Source organism: Alexandromys fortis, unplaced genomic scaffold (assembly GCF_014885135.2).
Source record: "Alexandromys fortis isolate MF-2015 unplaced genomic scaffold, M_Fortis_MF-2015_v1.1 scaffold_185, whole genome shotgun sequence".
In the NCBI taxonomy this organism is placed as follows: domain Eukaryota; kingdom Metazoa; phylum Chordata; class Mammalia; order Rodentia; family Cricetidae; genus Alexandromys; species Alexandromys fortis.
Genome location: NW_026068094.1, coordinates 1,255,361 through 1,282,442, shown reverse-complemented (window position 1 = coordinate 1,282,442; position 27,082 = coordinate 1,255,361). Strand labels below are relative to the sequence as shown.

At 44.3% G+C, this 27,082-nt stretch overlaps 1 protein-coding gene across 1 annotated transcript in view; it reads right to left on the bottom strand.

Moving 5' to 3' along the window:
- The window catches only part of Arhgap10 (Rho GTPase activating protein 10), a 157,771-nt gene that overhangs the window by 54,688 nt on the left and 76,001 nt on the right, over window positions 1-27,082 (bottom strand). The window contains exons 15-16 of the mRNA XM_050123185.1: window positions 25,667-25,772; window positions 24,141-24,300 (exon numbers count right to left, since the gene is read on the bottom strand). Coding sequence (XP_049979142.1) covers window positions 24,141-24,300; window positions 25,667-25,772 — 266 coding nt within the window. The remainder of the gene's footprint in view (window positions 1-24,140; window positions 24,301-25,666; window positions 25,773-27,082) is intronic.

Below are 27,082 nucleotides of genomic sequence, written 5' to 3'. Positions count from 1 at the left end.
TTGGGGCAAGATTTTTATTTAAAAACACATTAGGAAATAGGCCATACCTTACCACTGAAAGTTAACATTCATAAACAAATATTTAAAACAATCTAAACAGCCTACTTTCCAACTCTTCCTCCTACTAAACTGAGTTTGTGGGGGAAGTCACATATCCCATAGCCAAACACCAGCCTCTCCTTCGGTGTGAGCTGCACCATTTATGTCAATGCATCTTGAAAGGTAACAGTACCAGAGTCTTCATCCTTCCCCACTTCCTGTACCTTAAAAGGAGGAAGATCTTAGTCTGGATTCCTCATCAGTTTCAGAACGTTGTCCATCCCACAATCACATCCGTATGCTTCAAGAGCAAAGGCGAAGCTTTTGCTCAAAGGAGCATCCTCTGGCCAGGCCTAGGACTGGCTTTGACACACATGTTCCCACGCACACTGGAGGGGTGTGTTTATGCACTACTGGACACATTCCCTTAATTGGAAAGAGAAAACTCAATCGAGTTAAACAACCATAGAACCACATGTAGAGTACAACAAAAGTACTTCGTCCAATTACTGTTGGCACTCTCTTATAAAGAGTTTGGCATTTGCGCTGGTACGAAAGGTTAAGAACCTATCAAACCTACTCATGTAAACTCACTTTGTCACAACAAAGAGGTCCAAAATCCAACACAGCCTGCCATCACTTTGAATTTATTTCCAGAGCGATCAGCACATTAAGATTTTCTTATAGTTAAATCCCATCTAATATATTTAAAACAACTAATCCTGAAGCCAGAGTGATTGCTAAGAAATCAGATTCTTATGGTATTTCCTGATAGACTACTGTCAGTTGCAAAGAGAAAGGAGACACATTTACAACAAATAATCCCAGTAGTTCTCATCTGTGCAAATTCAAAATGGCAATTTCTTTGATTCTCTTCATTAGGAGAGGACAGTAATGTTCTCCCCACATCTTTGCAGGCCCAGAACAGCTTCAATCAGCAGCATACGTTAGGATGAGCTAAGGGCTATCTGACACTAGATCCGCAAAGGTCCTATACTCTCTTTTCTGCCTTATTGGTAAGACATTTCCTTTCAGCTCCAAGGTAGCCAAATTTGTACAGAAGCCATGTGTAGGTAGGAACCCAGTCAACCCAACCCAAGCACCAGATGTGAGCATGCGGCTTCCAGAAGGCTGTCCCCAACAGCCCTTCAAGAGTCTGAAAACATCCTAGCTCAGGCCCAGGTATTGCTTTCCCTTGTCTGTTTAATGAAAAAAACAAGACTGTTTATTTCAGAACTAGATCTGGGATGGGTGGCTTCCTGGGCTAAGTGGCTGGATAGCATAGACGAGGTCGAAATGGCCGAGCAGTATTAGGGTGGAGGGCTGTCTGAAAGCAGAAACTGCTCTGTAGGAAGCAATGTTCTTACCAAAGGCCAGAGATACCCAAAGTGTTTAAACCAAAATGTCTTTGGTTCTGGCCAGGAATGCCAGAAGGGAAGTCTGGTTTCTCATTCTCTCTTCCCCTACACAAGCAGGTCTGTCTGAAGTCTGTCCTTAGGGATATGCCAAAGCCAACAGGAAGCAAGAGGACAGACGGGGGCTGGGCCCACTGGACTGAGTAGCTCACCTCCATGCACCACATCCCAACCTCTGTCTAACCTCCTAGAAAAGCCACTGCCTAATGGTTCAAAGCTGTGCCACTCCCTGCTCAACAAGAGCTCTGCCTTCTTTCTCTCAAGTTCCTACCTACGGATCTGTAATAAACTCCTTCCCAAACCCCGCCTCTCCCCGCCATAAATAACATTCTTTAGATTAACAAGAACCTGGAAGCCACTGATTCAGTGGAGGTTTTATGTGACTGTGACGCCTGCACCCTACAGCCCATCTGAAACATGACAGAAGCCACTGAGAAGCTCAGCAACACTTCGCTTTTCCAGATCACCACTGTGACGTCAATCCCGACGGTCAGCTTCGTCTGCTCTATCATCACCTGAGAGACAAACTTGAGTGTGTCTATGAGGGGATTTTTAAATTGGGTTAACTGAAGTGGGAAAATACTAAACATGAGGTTTTGAAATGAAGAGAAGAGGACCTGAACTAACAACCAGCATTTATTTCTCTGTGCTTCCTGGCTGTGGCCACTATACTGCAAAACCAGCCGTCTCTTGCTCCTGCAGCATTGCACGCCCCATCATCCTGGACTCTCAAACTGTGAGCTGAAACGAACCCACCCTTCTTTTAGTTGCCTTTGTTAGGCATAAGGAAGTAGCTAAGACAACATCTTAGCCAAGCGATCAATGTAGTTTCACTGACAACTGAACCAGTATCCAATGCCTTGTGATATGATGTACTTAGAAGAGGAACATCATAAAATACAGAGGCTGAATCCAACCGTAAAGTAAAATGAAAGGTAATGTTTAATGAAACAATTTCCCCATATACTTCAAGTGTCCATATCACAAATGGTAAACACTAGAAAATTGAAACTGTAGATATTAAAGAGACGTGACAAGTAGTCACAGACTGAGTCTTGGACCAAAAGGAATTTTCATGAATTTATCATGAGCACATATTACCTACTAAAGCAGACCCTCTCGAGCAACCCAGAAGGATTGCTAAAACATGGATTCTCGTTCAGCAGACAGAGCGAGGTTTAATGCTCATTTCTAGAAAATACCCAGGTAATTTCTACTATTGTGTGATACTAGTCACACAGACTCACGATGGCCTGGCAACAGTGTTAACAAAGTTCCTGAATTTGTCCTTGTTTTTACTTTTATTTTGTTCTACTTTCTTATTCCAAGTGTGTAGTTAAGAAGGTGTCCACGCCCCCTGGGTCACAGGTGGTTGTGAGAAACCCTACACAGGTGAGGGAAACCGTAGCATCAGGTGGTATGGCTATTTTTCCATCCCGTGACCTCTTCATTATATGCCCAAAGCTTAGTGAAGGCCATAAAGAGTTGTATGGATAACATCTCTCTGATTGATGTTATTCCAAACTAAACATTAAATTCTAAAGCCTTTTAGTTGACTAGAAATAAAACATCATTATGTTTTTTTTTTTTTTTATGGAAAACAGCTCCTTTCCAAACAACAACAATGTAGTGAAAACACTGCCACCTTCTGTTTCACATCTCTCAAGTTTGACTTCACAGGCCAGCTAGGCTCCCTCTGCTTCTACACTCAACCTGCCACATCATCTCTAGAAAAGCGCACTCTATGCCTATGACGGTAAGAGTGAAAAAGCACAAAGAGCAGACAACAAAAGAAAGCACAAAGTGAGAAGTGTGTCCAAAATATTTTCAATGCGTTGGAAACAAGCAACCACCAATCTAAGTCCCTACAGAAATGAAAGATGTCTTCAAAAGCAGCCTCCTAAGAACAGTGTGGAGGAAGCAGAGGAGTCGGTGTGGACAAGGATGCCAGGAATGAGCTAGCTGTACATGTCATACTTGTAGGTGATGACCTCACAGGTGGCCGACGAGAAAGATGCTGATTTTAATGAAGCTAGACCTATGCCAGGGGTTGATGACATTCCATTCAGTTCTGCAAGAAGACAACCAGGAACAACAGCCTCCAAAGAATGTAGCCAGGAAATAACACAACTAAAGGAACTGAAAAGCAATCCAACAAGCAGGCCTCCACAATCAATTCTCAGATTTCAGTTTCTAATCTACTATTCGGGGAGAGGGGGTAGCATGCTGTATTAAGCACCAGAGAGCAAAGGCAGGGTTAAAGGGCTGGGATTATAGGAAGACACAGTCCACCGCATGAGAGGAGAGGAAGCTGAACTGTTCAAGTCTCACAACTCTTAGGAAAGGTTAACTCAGAAGCTCAGGCTCTGTGTCTTCAGCATTTCACAGGAAAGGGTAGTTGATGTTCTAAAATGGCTTAGACAGTTAACTCATGAATCTATGAGCGAGAAAAAATGTTAACTGTCCCAGAAAAATTTCCTCCCCAAGCTCTCTGTGCCCAGTGAATCATGTCATTCTTCTCGCAGCCTTGCAATCCTACAAAGGTGACAGGTCTCTTTTCAGCTCTAGGGATGACCCTCACCTCTGGCAAACAGCCAGTGGCACCAGCCACCCCAGCTCTTACTCAGGACTCCCTCACCTGTCACAGGCTAAAAGGTGCTCAATACCACAGGGCAGCACAGGAAAGCACTATCATCCCCCCCCTCTCTCTCTCACACACACACACACACACACAACTATCCTCACTTGCCTCCTTCTCTCTCTCTCTCTCTCTCTCTCTCTCTCTCTCTCTCTCTCTCACACACACACACACACACACAACTATCCTCACTTGCCTCCTTCACACTCAGCTTCTACATTTCCCATGGGCACCGAAAGGTCTTTTACCAAAACCCTAAGGATTAAACTTCTTGAAGTTTTACCAAACCCCACAGCACACCTATAGACATTTAAATCTTACTTCTCTACACCTGCTGTCCATCAGGTACTATACAGCACTACTTAAGTGGGTCTAGAAATGGCCAGAAAGTTCAATGGACAGAGAAGTACACAAGCCCAGGAAGCCGAGAGAGAAGAGCATGGCACCAGGAAACGGCTGCCCAGTGGCCAACACTCTAACTGCTGCTACCTAGCTTAGAATCACATGGGGATGATTAATGGCTTCTGAGATCCAGTTCTGTATTTCCACTTCCCAATGTTTTATTGTACAAAAACAGCTGGTATCAAAGAATGTTTTTGTTTTGTTTTTGCCGCCTTAAAACACTGTGAAGTCAACCAGGAAGCCCTAATGCAATTTCCCTGAAATAGTGAAATGGTGTCTGCTGAGAGCAAGGAAACAACCCTCTCCTCTTCTCCTCCATTCCTCCCCCCCCCTTCTCCTCTCTCCCTCTCCCACCTAAGAACTACCCCACCGCCTAGCTGTATTTCTTACATAACAGCTAACTTTTTACATAAAAAGTGTCCAAAACAGAAAGGAACAGAAGCTGCAAATCTCTTCTGGTTAGAGCTAAAAGATGCTTAGGCCACAATCAACAGCAGAAGATGTAGAACCCTCAATTCTAAAGGGGAAATGTTAAAGACTTGTGTTCATCTTTCCCACAATTGGACACATGTGTTTCACTCATCCATCCAACGTCACACATAACCAGACAAGAGCGATGGACAAAATGGCCAAGCCCACATCAGCCTCAAGATGTAAAACCTCACACCCAACATGCTAAAGAGATCAGACAAGAACATTCTCTGTCACTTCAAGGTTTGACACTGAAGGACAAGACACCCTTGCCAGCAGTTACTCAATCAGAGAAGAACAGAAGGACACACAGAGGAGAAGAACTAGTTCTTAAGTTTTTATTTACCTGAGACCTGGTCCTTCATGGTTTCTATTTCCACTCAAGAGATTAAACAGACATCGACAGATATATAACCCAATATAAAAATATTTGTTTACTCTCTGGCATAAATTCAAATATCTAGTGGCTACGAAGGCATTAAAAACTTACAAATGGACCACCATTTCCCCATCCCAACAACAGTACTAGTTTTGACACGCTCAAGATTATTAGGCAATTTCTTTACTCAAACCTCTCTTCTCCCTAATACTATCTCTTTTTCTCACACGATAACTACTGTTAATAATTTAAGTTTAAGGAAAAAAACTTCTATTTTTTACCACATATATGCCTACATATGTTGGCATTACTGTACAAAATATAATATACAAGTTGCTACATATTAAGTCAGAATATCCATCACTTTCAGCTGTGTAATTCTCTGTTTTGAGGACATTGAGAATCATCCCTATATGAGATTCGTGTTACTACTATAGCACTATGCCGTGCAAAACCTATTCCTATGTGATGAAACTATAATTTTGTGTAGCTCTATCAAGTTCTGCCTATCACCAACCGCTCTGTCCTTTCCAGCCCGTGGTTATCATTCTTTCATATTTCCATAAGGTTAGAGTTTTAGATTCTAAAAGAAAGTAAGGGCGCGTGTCATCAAAGCTCGTGCACACTTTAAATGATGTAAGACAAGGCCAACCCATCATGGAAATGCGTTCCTGCCAGAACTACACACAGCCATTTCCTCCCCCCTCCAACCTGTCTGGTCAGTTGGTGGAGTCCTCACAAGGCTGTTCCTCATCTGCTGGGTGTAGGTTCCCAGTCACATGACCCATCTTTGTGGAGGATCCATCATCCCACTGTATTTTCTAATTTCCATGCAGCAGGTAGTCCTCGGTTGTGTTCTCCCACCCTTACCAATCCCATGACTGTGCACACGTCATGTTCTTCACCCTATCTGCTAGTGCTATCTGAATAGAACCTGGCCCCGCTCCAGGTCTGACATATCGCCTTCCCAGTTTCTCGTGCTTCTAGAACAGTAGCTAACAGTTATATTTTCAGCATTTTAACAACTTTAAAAAATGATTATCATGTTGGTCAAATACATATTAATGTTTTACTAAGTAGTCAGTAACAGTTTATTTCAAAGTATTGTTAGGAATCTATAAATTTTATCTAATGCTTTTGGGAATCTGGTGAAAACATATATGTGTGTGTGTACATATATGATTTAATAATGCAATATGTATCAATATATTCCCAAGAACAGAGCCAAGATTATAGTTTTTCTCCTGATGAAATAAACTGAAATACTGCAGAGCTTACTGTACTGCTGCTATCTGCACATGTGTTGCTTAGTATCATTCCATAATGTTCATAAGTAAGATGGATCTGCACCCTTCTGTTCTAGGCATCAGAGCTAGTGCCTGCCGACACAAAACTTCCATTCAGAAGAACATGAACAGATACAACTGCTTTGCCCAGAGCTGAGCATGGTGGATCATCCCCCTAGTCCCAGGACCCAAGAGGTGGAGGCAAGAGAATCAGGAGTTCAAAATCAGCCCTAACAGGATAGTGAGCTGCAGGCCAGCCTGGACCACAGGAAGCCCAGCTTCAAGAGGAAACAAGAATAAGAACAGAATCCAGCTGTAAGACGTGTCAAGGCCCAGTGTTTGCTGCTCTTGGGAATCCCTCAGTTTCCCTCAGATCTCTTCACTAGCTTCAGTCAAGGGCTCTGTCTGCAATCTGTGTGCACACCCACCCCTCTGCTTTTCTGCAAGCACAGCCCATGGTTTCCCTGCTTGGGTTTACTCTATGGTAAATCACATTTGAACATGCATTTTGTCTCCCTTGGAAAAACCACTACTTCCTACTCTGGTACTGGGGGAGATGGAGCTTGTATCACTCTGTCTGGATAACACACAGGGCACTTCCAGTGCTTACGTCACTCTGTCTGGATAACACACACGGGCAATTCTGGCTATGAATTTCTGTAAGACTCATTTTGGCCTTCTCTAAGTTGTATTGTGCTTTTTTTTTTCAGGTATCTTTCAGGTTCTTTCTTAAATTTCTACTTAGAGTTCATGTACCATAAGCTTTTAAATTTCAATTATGATGAGAAATACTTGGTTTTCTTCTATTAGCATTAATGCTTTTAATATTCTAAGGTCAGAGTACTGTGGTCAGAAGAAGCAGTATTATTTTTGCATTTTGATGTTTGGTTTTGTTTGTTTGCTTAATAAAGCCAAAATCAAGTCCTCAGGATGTATCACTATCATGGAAGAAAGCTATGAGGCAACCAGATACAAGCCCTCAGTGAACTGTACTTTCCCCACAAAGGCAGTCGCTAAAGCTTGCACCATCTCTGCTGCGGAAAGTCTAACAGGCTGAGGATACAAAAGTTACATTTCTCGTAGCCACTGGACTTCAACTAAAACTGCTTCGATTCTCTCTCCTTATTTCTGTCCCGGCCATCACACGGCTACTGCTTGTCTCTTGTTAGCTGTCTCCTTCACTGCGCGTGACTATTTCATCAATGTCTCTTTAACTTTGATGCTGTTCACTTCTATGTTTAATTGTTCACGGGCTCTGTGATGCAGCATCTATATGTTTCCTCTAGCCCCTGTACATTTAAGCCCCATCTCACCACGTGGCACTCGTCTGTGCATTAGCACGCCGCCCTCCTCATTCTCAGAGCAGACCCTGGCCGATAGCTTCCACCCGCCCTCCTGCTACAGCACGTACAAACCCTCCATGCCCCATCTCTGCTTGGTTGGCTTCAGTCCCGTTACTTCATAAACGGACAGCTTGACCAACAGTCCCTGCTTGTATCACCCCACAGGATGGCAACTCCTTCAACATCTTCCCTCGTAGGGAGCCCGTTTTCTTTTCTACACTAGTTTGTTTGTTCCGTCATCTGAAAGAAAAGTGGTTTTGGCTCTGTCTGCTGTGGCATACCAACACGGACGAAGGCTTCAACAAAGGAATTCCTATTTGCCTCACTATCCAAGAAACTACAAGTTCAAAACCAGTGTCAACTGGGTTAGATTCCCCAGAGGCCTCCTCTGAGGCTTACAGAAAACGACCTTCTAACTCACCAACTCTTTTCCACACCTGTAGCAATCCTGGCATCTTCTTTTCCCTATTAGGGCCTTAATTATCCTTAATTATCTCTGTAAAACCCTATCTTCAATATACTCTGTGATTAGGGCTTCAACGTAAGAACTAGAGGGAAGCAATCCAGTTCATATCTAGTATGGACCAGACAAGAACATAGCCAGGCCTCTGTCCAAGTCCATTACAGAATGCAACCATGTTCCCGTCCTCTGGCTAGGCTGTGCATGACCCTAGCAGACCCAGTCCTCACTCCAGGGACTCCCCAGGCACAGAAAACCAATTTATCAACCAATTCGTATTGCCCTTGGAGTTTATCACGGTGGGACCGAAAGCTCCCTCCTCTGGGGGCTCCTTTTCCTGGGTCCCTCTTTTCCAATGGTCCTCATGAAATGCTGAAGGCTCTACTTACTGCACCCTATTCTCTACACAGAGTCAAGTGAGGAGGAAATCAAGGCTGATAGGGTAACATGGGAGACTGAGGAGAGGTGAGTCCATCTCCCTAAGCAACCCAGGCTGACTTTGAACCATCCATCTCTCTGCCTGTGTCCCAACACTAGGACATGTCCGTCCGTAAGGGAAATCACATGGGTTGGGAATTTCATTTACCTATCTCTAAGCCTTGTCCTCCATTTGCTAGCAGTGGTCTTTCTAAATTTTGTTTTGACATTTCTCTCTTAACCTATTTTTCTTTTATTAGATTTTGAAATCTGTTTTTCCCTTACATTATGCTTTGGGCTGGAGGGGGAGGGGACTAAAAAGATGACTTAGCAATTAAGAGCACTGATTGTTCTTCCAGAGGACCCTGGTTTGGTTTCAGCAGCCACATAGCAGCTCACAACAGTATGTAACTCCAGTACCATGGGGTCTGATGCCCTGTTCTGGCCTACATGGGCCCCAAGCACAGATGTGGTACATAGACATACATGCTGGCAAAACACCCATACATATCAAATGAAATAATGCAGTGTTGTAAAACATGCTTGAATTATGTCTTTGGTAAGTGGACAGCAGTACCATATAAATACCTAAGTGTAAAGATCCCATGACATGTGGGAATCTGAAAAGCTTTGCTGGCACACACACACACACACACACACACACACACACACGCGCACGCACGCACGCACGCACATTACACCACACACGCTCCCACCAAACACCACACCAAACACACACACACACACCACATACACACACACTCCCACCCCCACACCCCCACACACCACACAAACATTACACACACACTCCCACCCCCACACCATACTGTTAAGTTGGGAGTGTAGACCCCAGCCCTTTGCATCTATCCCAGCCTCCAGGCCTGAGAGTTTGTATTGGTCTGGACTCCAAATCCCAGCAGGCCAGGGATCCCGTGGGGCCACCTGAGAGCATAGAACTCACTTTGGCTTGTTTTGATTTGGCTTAATTGGGATTTTGCATAGGCAGAGAGCTTCCGTTAGGAAATATTCCTAACATCTTGGAGGTCCCACGGAGATAGGGCAGGCCCTTTCCACGCGGCAGGCCGTGTGTTGAAAGCCCCCTAGTCCACAATCTGAGTTCTCCACGCCATGCTTAAACTGGCTTCTGGGCTTACAGCTGCTGCGTCTTGGTGACGCTCCCAACTTAACACATACAACCCCCACATACCACACATGCATTTGCTCACTATTTCACTATCACCTCTGTCCATTTCATTGCTAGCAAGAGTTGCTGGGCAAGGTCCATGCATGGACTTCCGGGATCCAGTCATGCCTTAGGAGGCACACCAGTGCAGCACAAAGGAGAGCGGAAGCTTCCTGGGAAGTATGGCTGTTAACCTTGAGAACCACCAGCTAAGAGCAGCAAGAGGGAAGGCAGTCAGGGATGGGTGAGCATAATGTAAAAGCATTTTCCTTAAGGAATGTGGAAATGAAATAAAAGCAGGACAGCCTTGCAAAAAAGTCAGACTGTGCATGCGTCTGCAGCCCTGGAAACAGAACCCAGCAGAAACCACGAAATAAAATGACTACATCTAAGAACCAGCCCCCAGCGAAGGACCCTTCCACATCCATCCATCAAAGCGGGCAGTTTACTTGTGCATATTAGCACATTAAGCACATATGACCTGATTCCATCATTAAACTTTCAAAGATGTCTAATCCTCTCAGTAGTCATCTCCCCTTTCCTCACACCTCCTCCTAAATAGAGCTGGCATCCCAAAGAGACCAAGTGGCTAGAGCTGTCCTCAGTTCCTGCTGGGCTCAGGAAAGGGGGCTACCAAGAAGGAGAAAGGGCAGGTAAATGGATTCCATTTTCAGTCTGTGATGAAGCTGAGTTGATTACAAAACAAAGAACAGCAGGAGGGAGATGCCAAGGATAACAGAGAGGAGACTGTGACCCAGATTCTGTGTGTTTCTAGTGTATACTGTTTCTTTATGTGAACATATACAGAACCGCTCTCATTTACAAATGATTATAAATCTTCCTCATAATGTATTAACGCAACCATTTTGGAGATTTGGTTTGGCATCATCTACAATCTGAAGCCCATATGAGCTTTTGCTAATTAAGAATAAGTAATAACGATGACAAAAATCACACAGCTGTGTAGAGATTAATGTGAATGTTCTTGGGGGCACCACCAGGCACTGACATGTATGGCTCCAACAGTTACACAAAGCCCATGACATTATGAAACAAAATACAGGGATTTCCTTTCTGATGCCAACACATTACCAAAGAGGCTGACATATGCACTTTTGTGCAATTTAAACTAGCAGCCCTCCATATTGTAATACTGACCAATATTTAAAATTACAAAAAAAAAAGTTGTTGACTTATTTTTCTTAGGAAAGAAGAAAGATCACAGTAACTTGTTGCTTAACTGCCTAAGACCTTCTGGAACAAGGCAGACTAAAGGAATACAGAAAGCTGTGTGAGTTCATTTCCGTACTCCAAGCTTTAGCGTCTTGAATTTACCTACTAATTGAACAAAATCCTTCTGGAGTTAATTGGTTGATTCACTCTCTGTAGAAACTAGAGTTTGCAAAGGTCTGAGTTCAATTCCCAGCAACCACATGGTGGCTCATCTGTAATGGCGTCTGGTGCCCTCTTCTGGCCTGCAGGCATATACACAGACAGAATATTGTATACTAAATAAACAAATAAATATTTTTTGAAAAAAAATTGTTGAAAATATATGTTGGCTTGGGAAAGAAAAGTAAAAGGATAACGTTCTTTAAAAGAAAGGAAGGAGGGAGGGAAAGAGGAAGGGAGGGAGGGAAGAAAAGAAAAGAAAAGAAAAGAAAAGAAAAGAAAAGAAAAGAAAAGAAAAAGAGAGTAGTTGGGTGTGATAGCACACGCCTTTAATCCCAGTACTTGGGAGGCAGAGGCAGGCAGACCTCTGTGAGTTCAAGGCCAGCCTGATCTACAGAGTAAGTTCTAGGAAAGCCAAAGATACAAAGAAAAACCCTGTTCTCAAAAATAAATAAATAAATAAAAATAAAGGAAACATAATTTAAAATAAAGCCACAAAAAGATGGAAAATATACAGAGTCCGGATACTGTATATTATTGTGTTACCTTTGAATTGTATGACTGCTGAAGAAGGAGCAACAGCTGCTAACAAACATTTGAATATAAATGCTGCTGGATTAATCCAACATATGTATTTTGAAAACGCCTTGACTTCAAATTTAAGTCAAAAGATATGTTACTTTGGAAAAGAGGTTTTTCTTTTGTTTCCACAGGAAATGAGAGGCTATAGATTCATTCGGGGCTAAGAAAAATCAGGTTTTATCAAGTAAATCCCCCCCCTTGAGAAATCTCCAATAGAAGCGGATGGCCCAGATATCCAATGTCTCAGAGGACCTCTGTTGGAGTTTCCTCTAAGTTCTACATCAAAAACAGTTTCAAGACTGCTAGCTGAGATGATCAAGCCTCGCAGAATACTCCAGTCAGGACTTGACTATAATTCTAAATTATTTTTAGGTACCCATAAGATTATCAGCACCCCCAATCAGCAGGAAGCAGCCTGGAAAGCTATGCCCACATTCCCAAAAAATGGATTATGGATATTTTTCTTTGTTAGCATGTTGGTTAAAAGTTGTTATGGATAACGGTCAGGAAAAAGCTAAACAAAGGAGATTCGATTCAGAGTTCTTGTTTTGAAAAAAGAAAAAAAGGTGGGGAGGAGGTAAATGCTGTGGGACAATGGTCTTGTACCCTGTAAAGGTTTGTCAGTTGTTCCGGCTTAATAAAACGCTGATTGGCCAGTAGCCAGGCAGGAAGTATAGGTGGGGAGAACAGAACAGGAGAATTCTGGGGAGAGGAAAGGCTCAATCTGTAGTTGTCACAGAGGAAGTAAGATGAAAATGACTCACTGATAAAAGGTACCAAGCCACATGGCTGACATCGACAATAATTATGGGCTAATTTAAGATGTAAGAGTTAATAAAAAAGCCTGAGCCTAATAGGCCAACCAGTTTAAAATTAGTGTAGACCTCTGTGTGTTTCTTTGGATATAAACGACTGCGGGACCAGGCAAGATAGAAACCTCTGTCAACAGCCATTGACATCTAACTTCTCTGCGCAGACTTGAAACATAGGGAAAAGCATCTTGCCCCTTCCTTCCCAGTCTAGATCACACTGCTGTGAGTACAAATACATTTTCCAAGAAAACAACCAGAATCATTTAGAAAGACTGCCCAGTAGAATGAGACTTCTGAGATACCAAGAGTGTGACCCTGGTTTAGGACAGTAAAAAAGCAGGCCCATTACAGATCCAATACATAACCTTCAAGCCATGTCTCCAGTGTTGGTTAGACCTTATACTTACTTATAATGTTAACTGTCTCAAAAATATTACAAGTCTAAAAGCTGATATGTGCGTGTATGTATGTATAGTAAATATGTGTATATACATGTAAATATATGTCTATATATATATATTAAATGTGGCTATCAATACAGAAGGAATATACAGTTCTATAAATGTCCACTGAATTAATGACGGCATAAAAAATGCCGACTACAACTATCAGATCATTTAACTATTAGCAAGAATAAAAAGTTACATGATCAATTCATCATGAACTCAAACACATCACTTAGCTACATCAACTACTAACTCATGACCAATCCTGGCTCTACATAACACCCCCAAGACTAACCCTTCTAGCAAATTCCCATCTAAAGCAAAATATTCTGGAATCATCAAGTTACTAGATGTGACTCTACTGTAGGAGTACTGTGGGCTGCCTGTGTCTGTACAGTAGTAGCAAGAACTACTTGTGATCAGCTGTTCTCGGCAAGGTGTTCAGTGGGTGATGATGAAAACTACTTGCTGCTGTCTACCAGGGAAGTTGTGCTAGCACCGTGAGGAGCTGTGTCATCAAATGAAGCTGAATTCTTACCTGAATCGCTGAATTTGAATTCTCTCTTCAGCGGGACCAGCTATGGTATTTTAAAAGAGCAACACTACTTCCACAGAAATCTATAAAGAGGTGTGAACACTGCACAGCCAGCTCACCTGCTGCAAGCTAGAGTGCGCTTTATATCTTCCTACAAAGGGTTTCTGTAGAAAGTAGTCCAGAAGACAGAGGATGGAGAAATCTAGACGGGTCACTGTGATGCAGACACCCCCAAGCCCAGACTGAGGGATGGAGGGGAACACAGACACAGCAGGGGCAGGGCACCTAAGACAGCACCTTCTCCAGAGAGCATGGAGCCCAATGTCAGATGAAGTGGACTAGGGGTGAAAGCAGAAACCAGGCTAACCACACTGATCTCTGACCTCCAGTCACTCTCAGGGGAGCCAGCCAACTGGAAAGTGAAAACAAGGAGTGCTTTTGAGGGACTTTTCATCCAGGGCCAAGTCGATCCAATGACATAAGACCATGTGGCATGGGACTGACTCAGCCCTTCCTTCTCAGCACTCTTGCAGACTCCCACGCTTCTCTGTGAAGTCCATCCCAGACTTTTAGAGGCCGATTACATTTACTGATTCAACTGCACACATATGCATGCTGTGTCTAATCAGTATGCTCATACAATGTGCGGTAATTAAATCAGGGTGACCAGCATTTCTACCTCCAGGTTTCTCACCTCTGCGCTGGGAACTGACATAGGCATCACCTATCAAAGACGAAAGGAAATGACAGCGTCCTTGAAGAAGAAACAGAACCTCATCCCCAGCCCCGCCCCCAAGTTCCTCTCTGCAGCAGTCGGCTGGCATCCAGTTAGTGAGAAAGCACAGTCAGGGTAGGCCTGACTGCTAGCAGGTAAACCAGCAGGTAAACCAGCAGGTAAACCAGCAGGTAAACTAGCAGGTAAACCAGCAGGTAAACCAGCAGGTAAACCAGCAGGTAAACCAGCAGGTAAACCGTTTTTAAACTGACAGGAGACATCCCCTACGTGGCCAGGACGGCCCGCTCTGTCCAGACTAGACAGAAATATCCAGATGTGACTTTAAGATCTTTCTGCCGTCTAAGTACTCTGGGGTTTGGTACATGCTGGGCAAAGGTGCCCAGTAACAACCTGTAATGCAGTCCTGGGTCTAGAGTTTTAGAAACATGGCACCCACTGCTGTATTTTTACCACAGTGCCCTGTGATCCCTGTGGGTGAAAGACAACGCAGGAAGCCTGCAAAGAGCTCCCACCCTGAGCCCTGTCACCTACCCCTGTGACCTGTGTGTACCAATAAACTCAGCTGTGAGGACAGCTGCCTGCTGCCCCTGTCAGTCCCCCAGCAAGGACTCCAAGACTGACACAGAGAAAGCAGGGCACCAGGCTTCCCTGGGAAGGTATCTAACTGAAGGACAGGCCTGTGTAGGAACCTCCTTCACAAAGGAGTTCTGCTCACCCTGACCTACTGGCATGTTTCCGAACCAGACTGCACGAGCAAAGACGGTCAACCTTTAGGTTAGCCACTGTCTAAACATTTAGATTTGACCAAGGACAGTAGTGTCTGCCACTATAATCACTATTGGGATGTGGTTCAGTGACACTGTACGTTGAGTTGGGAGCATAGCCCCAACCCCTGGCATCCATCCCAGCCTTCCTGGACTGGGAGTTGTATTGGTCTGGACTCCAAATCCCAGCATTCCAGGTCCTGACCACTCCCACGGGGTATTTAAGTGGGCTCCCAGAGGAGAAACACGTGGTTCCGGGTTTGCATGGGCTCCCTGCCTTTCTGTGTCCCCGCCATGCGCTCAGCCACCTGAGAGCATCTTACTTAATAAAACGATGGGCATTTTGATTCGGTTCGATTTGACTTAATTGAATTTTCTTGCGCTGGCGGAGCTGCTCTTCTTAGGATTTTTTCTTAACACTATGTACTTAGTGGGGCCCAGGAGTCAATCCCCAACACTTAAAAAAATGTTTAAGGAAATGGACTTTATAATGCTAAGATAATAACATATGCTGAGCGAGCAGTTCTTCCTAAATAAATGCAACGCTGAACGGAAAGGAAAATCCAGGCTTCAAATGAGATAATGAAGGTACACTGACAATGCTGGCGGTGGTGGCGCAGGCCTTTAATCCCAGCACTGGGAGGCAGAGGCAGGCGGATCCCTGTGAGTTCGAGACCAGCCTGGTCTACAGAGCTAGTTCCAGGACAGGCTCCAAAGCTACAGAGAAACCCTGTCTTGAAAAACAAACAAAAAAATCTAATTGGGACCAGAGTGACTTTTTCTTTTAAACTTTTATTTATTTTTATGTGTTTGTATGTATGCCTGTGTACCATATGTATGCCTATTGCTCATGGAGGCCAGAAGAGGGCACAGGATGCCCCAAAAGGCAATTACAGATGTTTATGAGCCACTATATCAGTCCTGGGAATCAAACCCAGGTCCTCTGGAAAAGTAGTCAGTGCTCTTAGCCACTGAGCCATCTATCAAGCCCTCCCGGCCAAGCCCACTGCCTACTCCTTCCCGAGATCCCCAGAAGGCTGGGTGCCAGCGTGTCTCAAAGAACAGAAAGAGGTTTTCTCATTATTCTACCCATTAAGGTAAAGCTAAAATGACTTCTGAATTGTCTATTTCAGTGTGTTTCTACCTTCCCTGGATAAACGGAGGATTACCACAGTGAGAGATGCCCATGGCTGCTGTTCCCAATCGGGAAGACAGGAATCAGATGAGTGGCATTCCTATGCCCTCCTGGCAGGCTCTGGAGGAACCATGATAAATGCAGGCAAAAGACAAAAAAAAGGCCGAGTTTAGAGAAAGTTCCATGAATTCAACCATTCCTGGATATTAGGTACCCAGTTTCTTCACAAGCCTAGGCTGCTATCCTAAGAGTCCTACAGATTGCTGAAATAACATATACAATCCTTGAACATAAAGAGAACTTCCTGAAATAGGAGCCAAAGTTTTCATTATATTTCCAGAGTCACTGCTGATATAACAAAGCTGCAGAAGATTGGGGGGGGCTTTTGGGTGGAGAAATGAAATTCCAATGCTCACCAGCCAGATGAGCTTCGCATGGCAGACCAGAGGGCCAACCAGGTACAGAGTAACATGGGGGGGGGGGGCGCACATGACCTCAGAATACACCAAGAGCCTGGAAAACCATCACCCAGTAAAAGAACTTCCGCATGAGCTGGTGAAGTAGCACAGTAGTGGTGGAAGGGAAGGGAGCGGGAGAGGGCTGGTGGGAAGGTAGGCAGAGATGCTGGAAATGGTTGTAATTTGACTTTAAATCTTCAACTGAGAAGAAGTAAAGGGAAGGGCTGGAGAGGGTTCAGCTGTTAAAGACTCGGGGCTAGCACCCGAAAAGACAAGACATGAAAGTGAGTACCCATATGTTCTAGGCATAAAATTATGGAGCTCAGGGTCATGTTGGAAAAGGTTTGGGTTTGGAAAGCTTCAAAGCACCAGTTTCCACCTACAGCCACGTGGCCAACTCTTGATGCAGTGCAGGAGATACCCAAAATTACAGCAATATGTGAATGCAGCCAAGCCGAATCGAAACCGGCAAGATCCTGTTTATGAGAATGAACCAAACTGTAGGTGTCGTCCCCCAAACCCCGTCCAGTTCCCCCCTACACACACAATAAAGGCAACACATATACAGAAGGACCAGTAAGGCACAGAGAGGCAGGACTCAGAGGTATAAATAAATAAATAAATAAGTAAATAAATAAATAAATGAGTGGATGGATAGATGATAGATAGATAGATAGATAGATAGATAGATAGATAGATAGATAGATAGATAGATAGAGGAAATAACTATGAGTTCAAAAAGTTTTCTCTAAGCTTTGCATATACACAGGTAGCAAGGAATCCTTTTCCTCTGCAAGTATGCTAGTCTGGTAAAGGTTCTGTTTCTAGATTGCGACAGTGTACATGCCTGTGACCATCCTCGGACGGAAAACTTGAGCCGATGAGTGCGACACATCAATGTAACACTCCAAACTTCCCAATTTTGAAGCATTTCTGAATCTGTACTTTCAGATTCAATCAGATTAGATTTCAGATTAGAACTGGTGAAGTAAGGACTTCATTACCCACAAAATTAAACCCTGACACTGGGCATATCCTCATTCTAAGTTCTCCAGTAAGAGCTGTTTATTCTGTGCACTGATGCACCCTTTACTATCCCAACATCTCTATGAAAAGTGTGGGACTTATTTTCCAAGACTTGCTCGTAGCTCAAAACAATTAAAAACTCATTCCATTACACTCTACTGCTCTGGCATTTCATATTCATCTTGTTGTACTTAGAATGCTTAGTGTAACTTCAAATTTCTTTTTTTTGTTTTGTTTTTTTCATTTTTATTATTTTTATTTATTTATTTATTTATTTGTTAAAGATTTCTGTCTCTTCCCCACCGCCGCCTCCCCTTTCCCTCCCCCTCCCCCAATCAAGTCCCCCTCCCTCGTCAGCCCAAAGAGCAATCAGGGTTCCCTGCCCTGTGGGAAGTCCAAAGACCACCCACCTCCATCCAGGTCTAGTAAGGTGAGCATCCACGAAACTGCCTAGGCTCCCACGAAACCAATAGGTTCAGTAGAATCAAAAACCCGTTGCCATTGTTCTTGAGGTCTCAGTAGTCCTCCTTGTCCGCTTTGTTCAGCGAGACCAGTTTTGACCCAGGCTTTTTCAGACCCAGGCCAGCTGGCCTTGGTGAGTTCCCGATAGAACATCCCCATTGTCTCAGTGTGTGGGTGCACCCCTCGCGGTCCTGAGTTCCTTGCTTGTGCTCTCTCTCCTTCTGCTCCTGATTTGGACCTTGAGATTTCAGTCCGGTGCTCCAATGTGGGTCTCTGTCTCTGTCTCCTTTCATCGCCTGATGAAGTTTAATATTCAGGAGGATGCCTATATGATTTTCTTTGGGTTCTCCTTCTTATTTAGCTTCTCTAAGAACCCGAATTATAGGTTCAATGTCCTTTATTTATGGCTAGAAACCAAGTATGAGTGAGAACATCCCATGTTCCTCTAACTTCAAATTTCTAAAGCTATTACAGGATATCGTGTAGTGAGATCACAGTTAGTATGATCCACAACTATCAGATCTGTTGTTTAAGATCAACTTAGGGTAATCCAACCCAGTAAACAATTAAGTAAAAAGAGAGAGAGAGAGACCATGACACACAGAAGGGGCCAGGCAGTCAGTGGGGAAACTACACTGCCCAGATGGCATGCCTTACAGCGTCTCATTTCCTAGGCAACCACTAGCATGCTTAGCCGCACTCCTCAGCAACCCTGACATCAACACGATCTCTTATGACTCCTCTTTTATTACCAATACTAAAATCTTGACATTTTTCTCAAGGATTTGATTCTAGCAATATCAAAGCAAGTGACATCAAACACTCCCAGTGTAAGCTCAAGCACCCTCATCTGGCTGTGTCACCATGAACAAGCTCATTTCTCACAGGGTATTATATACAGAAATTCCGTGCCTGTGTAGCTATGATCGCACGTACTGATGAGATCAGGCGGGTTACCGTGTGTTCCTGAATGAGCACACAGTTTAGGTGTTCATTGGTGTTGTCTAGACAGGATGCACTACAGAAGCCTGAAGCGCGTGCCTCATCTATGCTATCTAGTCTGGTCAACTCCCTGGGCAGGCCGTCCTGGAACTCAGTGTCCATCTGCCTCAGTCTTTTGGACTATAGGCACACACAATAATGCTCAACTTTATGTTTTCAGTAAGTATTTTAAATGTCTGTAAACACAAAAACCTCCAACCCCATTAGCGTCCTAAGATGCAAATGCAATATTTAAATAAACCAAAAGCCAGTCTCATATCCTGAACTATATTATACTTTCTATTTGAATTTCCTGCGAGTTCTCCCAGGATTGAACTGCTCCTTTTTCCTCTGAGACCCACATAAAGGAGACACTGGATCCTGCTCAGTGATGTTCTTCACCCTGGAAAGCTCGGATCCTGCTGAGTGATGTTCTTCACCCTGGAAAGCCCTGACTTCTTGACCAGCCCTTAATCTTTCTAAACCCTCCCTCCTCATTCTTTGTGCCTCTACTTGCTGTTATAACCTCAGTCAACTAAGTGGCCTAAAGCAAGTTTACATAAAACCCTGAGCTATCCAGGTACCTGCAGGGTGCTCTCAGCCTGCCCACCCAACCCTGAGCAACCCAGGTACCTGGGCGCTCTCAGCCCGCCAATTCCCTTTCTAACCTCATCTTATACTTCCGCTTTTGCTTCTCTAGTCAGCCATCTCCTACCCTACACCCCCACTCTACAGCCCACTCTCACTAGCTTCTCAGGAATACTTCTCAACACATACACACACCCCAAAGATGACATAGTCTCTCCCCTGAAGTCCTCAGCATCCTCCCAGTTTCCCACAGGGTATCTTACGGCTACTTCTAAACACTTCTCCTCCCCATAACAGGACTCGCACACCTAACTCACAACAGGCACTCAGGAAACAGTGCTCTGAATTAAATAAATAAAAGCAGCAAAGCCATAGGTATAACCACGGTCGGAAAATCTGTGGGAATTCAAAGTGCCCATTTTACAATGAAAACACAATTTTCAGTCTTGCAAAGAAAAGAAAACACACACACCACCCTGATAATGGTCTTGGCCCAGGACCATCTCTTCTAAAACAACATCTTAATGTTTAGTGTGCAAAAGAAACCAAGACATATGGAGTGAGTTTCCTAGCAAGTACATACAGATTTTATAAGAAACAGCAAAGGGGCTGAGAAACTATGCTCTCCACAGCAGAGAACTTGGTCTTTTCCTCACTCCAAACCCAGCTGGAGCTCTTCTGCCTCAATAACACGGCGTTTCCTCTTTGCGTTGGTGACTTTCCAACGTTCAACACTTTCCCCAATCCCAGGAAGGAAAATAAGCAATGACAAAAAAGAAAAAAAAAAAAGCAACTCCGTCAAGTCCTCGTGTGCCCTGCCCCTCTGTCTGGGCACCGTCCACACTCCCTGAGGCTAGGCTGGCCTCCCCTCCACTCACTGCAGTAAGGCAGCCTTTCCAAGCCCCCCTGCCCTCACTCTCACTTTCCTAAACATCTACCAGGGGAATTACTCCTCCCTCCCTCCAGTCCAGTCCACGAGGGGGGGGGTGGCTCACGTGGAGTTTTCACACCCACCCGTGACAACAGGATTACTCTTCCATACAGCAGGGCCTATCTCAGACATGCAGCCCCGTTAACGGTTCAGAAACAAAGAACTTTGAAATACACAAGGAAAACTGGAAAGGGGAGGAAGCCAGGAAGTGAGGGAGTGTGAATGAAAGCAAGCTGCCACCCCCTCAGCCATGTCCTCCTTTATGTCCAGCCTCAGCCTTCCTTCCAAGTGCCTACATCCCTTTCCACAAGAGGAATCTCAGGGTGCCCCCGTCACCTTTCATCAAAGAAGCCTGTCTTTCCAGCAAATGGAAAACTGCAGAGGACCACAACTGAACACACTAAGAGACCAGTGGACTGTGGGAAACCCAGCCCCAGTGGGTATACCTCCATCACAGCCCCCGAATCCACGGCTCAGAGAACACTGTGGAAGAAGGACATGGAGGGGTTGGAGAGAAGGTAGCTGGGAGAGGCTGGAGGGGGAAAGGATGGAGGGAAGTGATGTAATTCTGTTTCAATTAAAAACATATTTTTTAAAAAAGAGGAAATCTCAGCAGTTTAATTTATGGAGAGGTCAGAGAAGAACCACAAACCTATGCTTGGCTGAGAGTTGAGCGCACGGCTGCCCTCTTCTGCCTGGACACAAGGACTGGCTCACCAGGGTACTCAGAAATTACCACAAGATCTAACAACGTGGAAGGCTGTCCCGACGTCCCTGCAGAAACATCGCATGCACATTTCCCAGCAGGGGGCTGGCAGTCCACCTTACCCAGTCTCAGAGATGAACGTCTGCACCAGCGGTCTCTAATAAAGATTTACTAGACCGACAGCTGAGTTACTGAGACTTTCCGAAGATGGTAGTCTAATGATACGTTCTTCTAAAAACGAACAGTAGCCACCTTCCCAAGTGACTCAGTGCATGCCAAGGAGGCTTAACAACAGTGTGACCGGATCAGAAACGATGGCATAAATTCACCACTAGCAGCTACCAGAACAAGAGGACTCTTCTACCCAAACAAACTGCCCTTACCACAGAAGTGATAGATCAGGTACTGAGTTTATCCTGTCAGAACAAATCTATGCTTGCACACACCAAAACTATTCCAACAAACAGGAACTCAGAGACCCAAGAAGAGCTGTCCTCACAGTTGATCCAAAGGGGCTCTGTCTCTGTCTGCTGCCTCGTTCTCTCAGGGTGTACAGGATGCATTACTTCATTCAATAGCCATTCCCTGTGTCTCTAAGGGGTGGCAGATAAGTATATACAAGTACCGTTGTCCTCAGCCGTCCAGCAGAAAGAACAGACACTACCGAAGAAAAAAGCTTCAAAGCACATTAGACTGAGATACAAGTTACAGGATTAAGAACCTCATATGGGGCTGGAGAGATGGCTCAGTGGTTAAGAGCATTGCCTGCTCTTCCAAAGGTTCTGAGTTCTATTCCCAGCAACCACATGGTGGCTCACAACCATCTGTAATGAGGTCTGGTGCCCTCTTCTGGCCTGCTGACATACACACAGACAGAATATTGTATATATAATAAATAAATAAATATTTTTTTAAAAAAAAGAACCTAATATGGTTCTCGCTGACTGTCCAACAAGGCCTGCCGGTTTCATCTCTACACTCCAGTACCTGATACAGGCTTAGCACACAATATGATCTTAATTTAAAAAAGAGAAAAACCCTCATTTTAGCAAACAAATGTGAGTCCTAGTGTTTCTATGGCCTTCACATCCCCTATCTCAGAGGCAGTCACAGGAGAGTTATTAGTTAGAGTTATGAGCTACAGTGGCAGAATGGGAGACCCTCTACGAGTTCTTGGAAGACTCTAAAGTCATGTCTTGCCTGGATCACAAAGTATTGAACACGATGACAGCCATCTAAGAGTTGACTTTAAACCAGAAATTCTTCACCCACAGATTTTGCAGTGCAAGTAACAAGGTGAAAGTTTTAGGACAAGAAGAGGGATAGAACTCTTCAAATTAAGAGAGGTCCAAAAAGGCTAGGAGCTTTGCTATGCCACCCCCGAAAAAAGTGCTTTTCTGTTAAACTATGTATGTTTTGTTAAGGGTAAAAGTGCGACTTGTCCAGCCCTGAGCGCCTATCTTTGTTTTTCTGAACAGGAAGAAACTTAGTTTTGAGGGTGGAGATGAAGAAGAAAGTTACTGAGCATCCAAAGCCACCCTCTCACACAGTGTGGGGTGCGTGTGGACACACACACACACAACTGAGCATAAAGCCACTCTCTCATGCAGTGCAGGATGCATGCACGCGCGCGCGCGCACGCACACACACACACACACACACACACACCTACACACACACACACACACCTGCACTGAATGGCCTCCAAAAGAAGTCAGCTGCATCCTGTCATGGGGCAGACTACACACCAGCCACAATCACACACAGTACTGAACCAAATCCTCCAGAACCTGAAGGGAATCTTCCCCCATGCTCCAGACTGAAGCTCTGAAGCTCTAACCAGAGGCAAAAGCAATGCATCCTTCTTGGTGAGCAATCCTGGCTCATGAGAGGGAAATTCTCATGAGAGAGAAGTTCGCTTTCCTCTCTCCTTCCTCACTCCTTTTCCCTTCCTGTCTCTCTCTGTCCATGGCTCCAACAGGAAACCAGCCTGTTCTTCCACACAGTATTGCAGGATTTACCATGCTTCCACAGGCCCAAACAGCAAGGCCACACGACCATGCTTCCTAGGAACCTCTGAAACCGTGAGCCAAGATAAGGCCCTCTCCTTGTGAGCTGACTGAGGTACTCTGTCACAGCGGCAGAAAGGGTCCACCTCAAATCATCTCCAGCTCCATCTCACTTCCATTTGCTTTTTCTCTAAGCTAAAAAGTCTTCACTTGACCAAAAGCACAGAGTGTGACTAACACATAAAACTGGGGCAATCCAAGGACAGGAATGTTATTTTTTTCTTTAAAGCCTAAACATCCACAATCACATTGGCACTGCCTATTCATCTGCATCTGGCTGCAATGTTTCTTCAATAAAGCACTGAGGTAAGAGGAGGCCGGTAAGGATCAAGTTCACGGAACTCCACCAGAAGACAGAACTGGATGTTAACTACTTAGGAATAAGTTCACAGCCATGATGAAACAGAAACAGACTAATAACAAGGCCATGCACACGCTAACAAACCAAACTCATAACTACTAGTCAAGAAGAAAAGAACGGTACCTTCTCATGGTTTTCAATTAATATTTCTACAACGATATTCTGAAACTTCAGGTCCATGATGGCGGCAACAGTTTCTTCCTGAGGTCTCATCAGGGTTGGGCCAAACACCACTCCTAAATTTGCCACGGTCATTAGGTTCTGCTTCGAGTGATTTGACACACTAATATTGAAGAAGAAGGAAAAGAATCGTTGTTTGGTAGTGATCTAGACAGAGCATTCGCTATTCTGTAACTCGGCATTTCCTTAACTCAAGTTGCCCTCGGTGTCCGCCTGTGACAGCTGGACCAGGAGCAGCAGCGGCTCACACAGGCTCTCCGTTCTCTCCCCACCTTCCCCCCCACCCCCACCCCACAATAACCAGTCTCCTCAGCTCCAGGCTCCCTCCATCATGTTATTCGGATTCACTTCCTGTCCAAAGCAACAGAGTCAGTCAGCTGACCTAGGGCAGCAGCTGCTCAGCAGTGAGCGAGGCAGTGCAAGGCTTTCCTCCTCTCGGTGTTCTCTCGGGGTGTGTCACGGGCATGGAAAGACGGCTAACACAGCTGGGACCTTGCCCAGGTGAAGTTTTATGAAGCTGTTCCCGCTGGCAGTCCCCATGATAGCCAGCTCCTTCCTAGGCAGCCATTCTCTCAGCAGGTCCATTATCACTGCTTATATGTGTATGCTCAATATTAAACAGATAAGCGGATTTGTGCAGCTATAAAGAACTGTGCAGTTGTCTTGAGCCGCTGATTGAAAATAAAAATAGAATTTCCTAAATTAATCGTATTTGTCTCACAAGAGTAAGTCATACTGCTAGTCATTTCAACAAGCATGTCTTCTTCCACAAAATCCACATTTATCATGTATTAGCTGCACATAGAAAAACAGCGGCTTGGACACTCCCCCTTCCCCCAGATCATCATTCCCCTGCTTCCACAGATGTGTAGGTCCTTGCCCCACTTCCTGACGATCAGTGTGCTCCATCACAGCAGCGTCACCCACTCCTCCCAGTCCTGGTGCTCCCAGTGGTCCTACAACTTGATTCAGGACGCCGTCCCACCAGAGACCGTCCAGCATGACGGCTCAGTCTGACGCACATTCTCCGAGGTCTTGCACACCTTGCCCTTTTGCACTGAGCTGAAACCATTTCAGCATTCTCTCTACTCCATACATCACAGAGCAGGGCCGTCATTTATTGTGTTCTATTGTGACCACTGAAACCACAGTTCCAACTACTGCTCCTCACTCAAATTTTATAGGTAGAGGGATCTGGGGTTCGTTTTTACTTTGAAAAGGTTAATTTCTCGACTGAGTTAATATATTCCGCTTTTTAGGTAGGAAACATGAATGGCCCAGACCCACAGACTAGACCGGAGTTTTTAAAGGACATGCTCAACCACAGCACTGGGTGTGTGTAGAACCAAGCTCAGTCTGCTAACAGATTTATAATCATACTTCCATAATCTGGGATGGGGCAATATATAGCTGTCGGCAGTGGTGACAATCATTACCCAGCCTCAGCAGGCAGAGGGAGGAACACTCACTTGGTTAGGTGTTTCACCAAGATATCCAACATCTCCTTGTTTTTCTCTGGCAGTTTGTGCACCAAGAAATGGATGGCATTAACACGGGCCTCTGGGCTGCCACTTTCTTTTTTAAAAAGGGAAAGGAAAAAGAGTTAATAGAGTACTTAGAATCAAAAATATTACCCCTAACTAGAAATCATAACAGTTTGTCTGTTCAGGATCAGAAAAGAGAAGGCACTTAAGCATTCTTGGCCTTTCCTAATGCATGCCTTTCCCGGGCTGGTGCTAATGGCACACGCTGCCCCAGCAGTCTCTCCCTTGCCAGCATCTCTTCTAGTCAGCCCAGTTCACGTGACCTAAGTCCAACAGCAGCACTAAATACATCAGAAGAAAAAGCACATTTATCAGCCAAAATATCAAAAGCAAAAGAAATGTTTAATAAGAGGTTGTATATAAAAGTCTATAGATGTTAATTAAGATGACTGTCTAATGTTGACGTTATTAATAAGAACATAATTTCAAATCATTGCCTTGATTTTTAAATAAAAATAAAAGCAGAAAGTGAAGAAGCAGTCATATGTGCACAGGAATAAGAATCACTATCAAGGATAGAAATTTTGTCATCGGGACGTTAGAACCTTAAAGGCGCTGTAATGAAAGACGGCTATTCCCCGACTCTACAATGAAAACCTAGTGTGATACTTCAGGAATCACCACTTGGAAATGTGAGCTAAGGAGATGATTCCCCCTCCACTGATGTGTTCCTCCTTTCTAACAATCTGTTTGAGAAAAGAGTAGAACCTTCCACTTCATGTCTCAAGTCCCTCTTCCCAGGAGCTACTATCCACCAGATCTCTCTCTCTCTCTCTCTCTCTCTCTCTCTCTCTCTCTCTCACACACACACACACACACACACACACACACTTCTCCCGTACCTGCATTTTGAGCTCTTCAATTGACACTGTTTTGTTTTGACATTAAATCTTTCTACTAATAGGCATTTCCACAAGGTAATATAGTCCTACCCACCCCAAAAATACATTATTTTCTATTACTTATGCTATCTGCATTTTGCCATATTTTCATTGATATTAGCTGAAAAGAATGAAAAGCATATCGTTTTTATTTAGGGTACTTAATTAATTGTACAATAAATTCCTATACTGTGCCAAGAATTAAAGAGTTTGCTGTGACAAAAAAAAAATCAGAACTGGGAAACCGCACATCAGCATCCATCACACTTCCATGTCTATTTGCTTATGATGTCATAACAACCACAGCTGCCGATGAGGCCGTAGATATGAGCAAGCTTATGAGAGCTCAACAAAACACATGGGCAGACCATAAATTCTTTTAATATGTAAATGACATGTGCCAATAATATCATAATGTAAGGAAGTTAGAAGCAGCAACCTTCCAAGTAGCTCCTAGGAG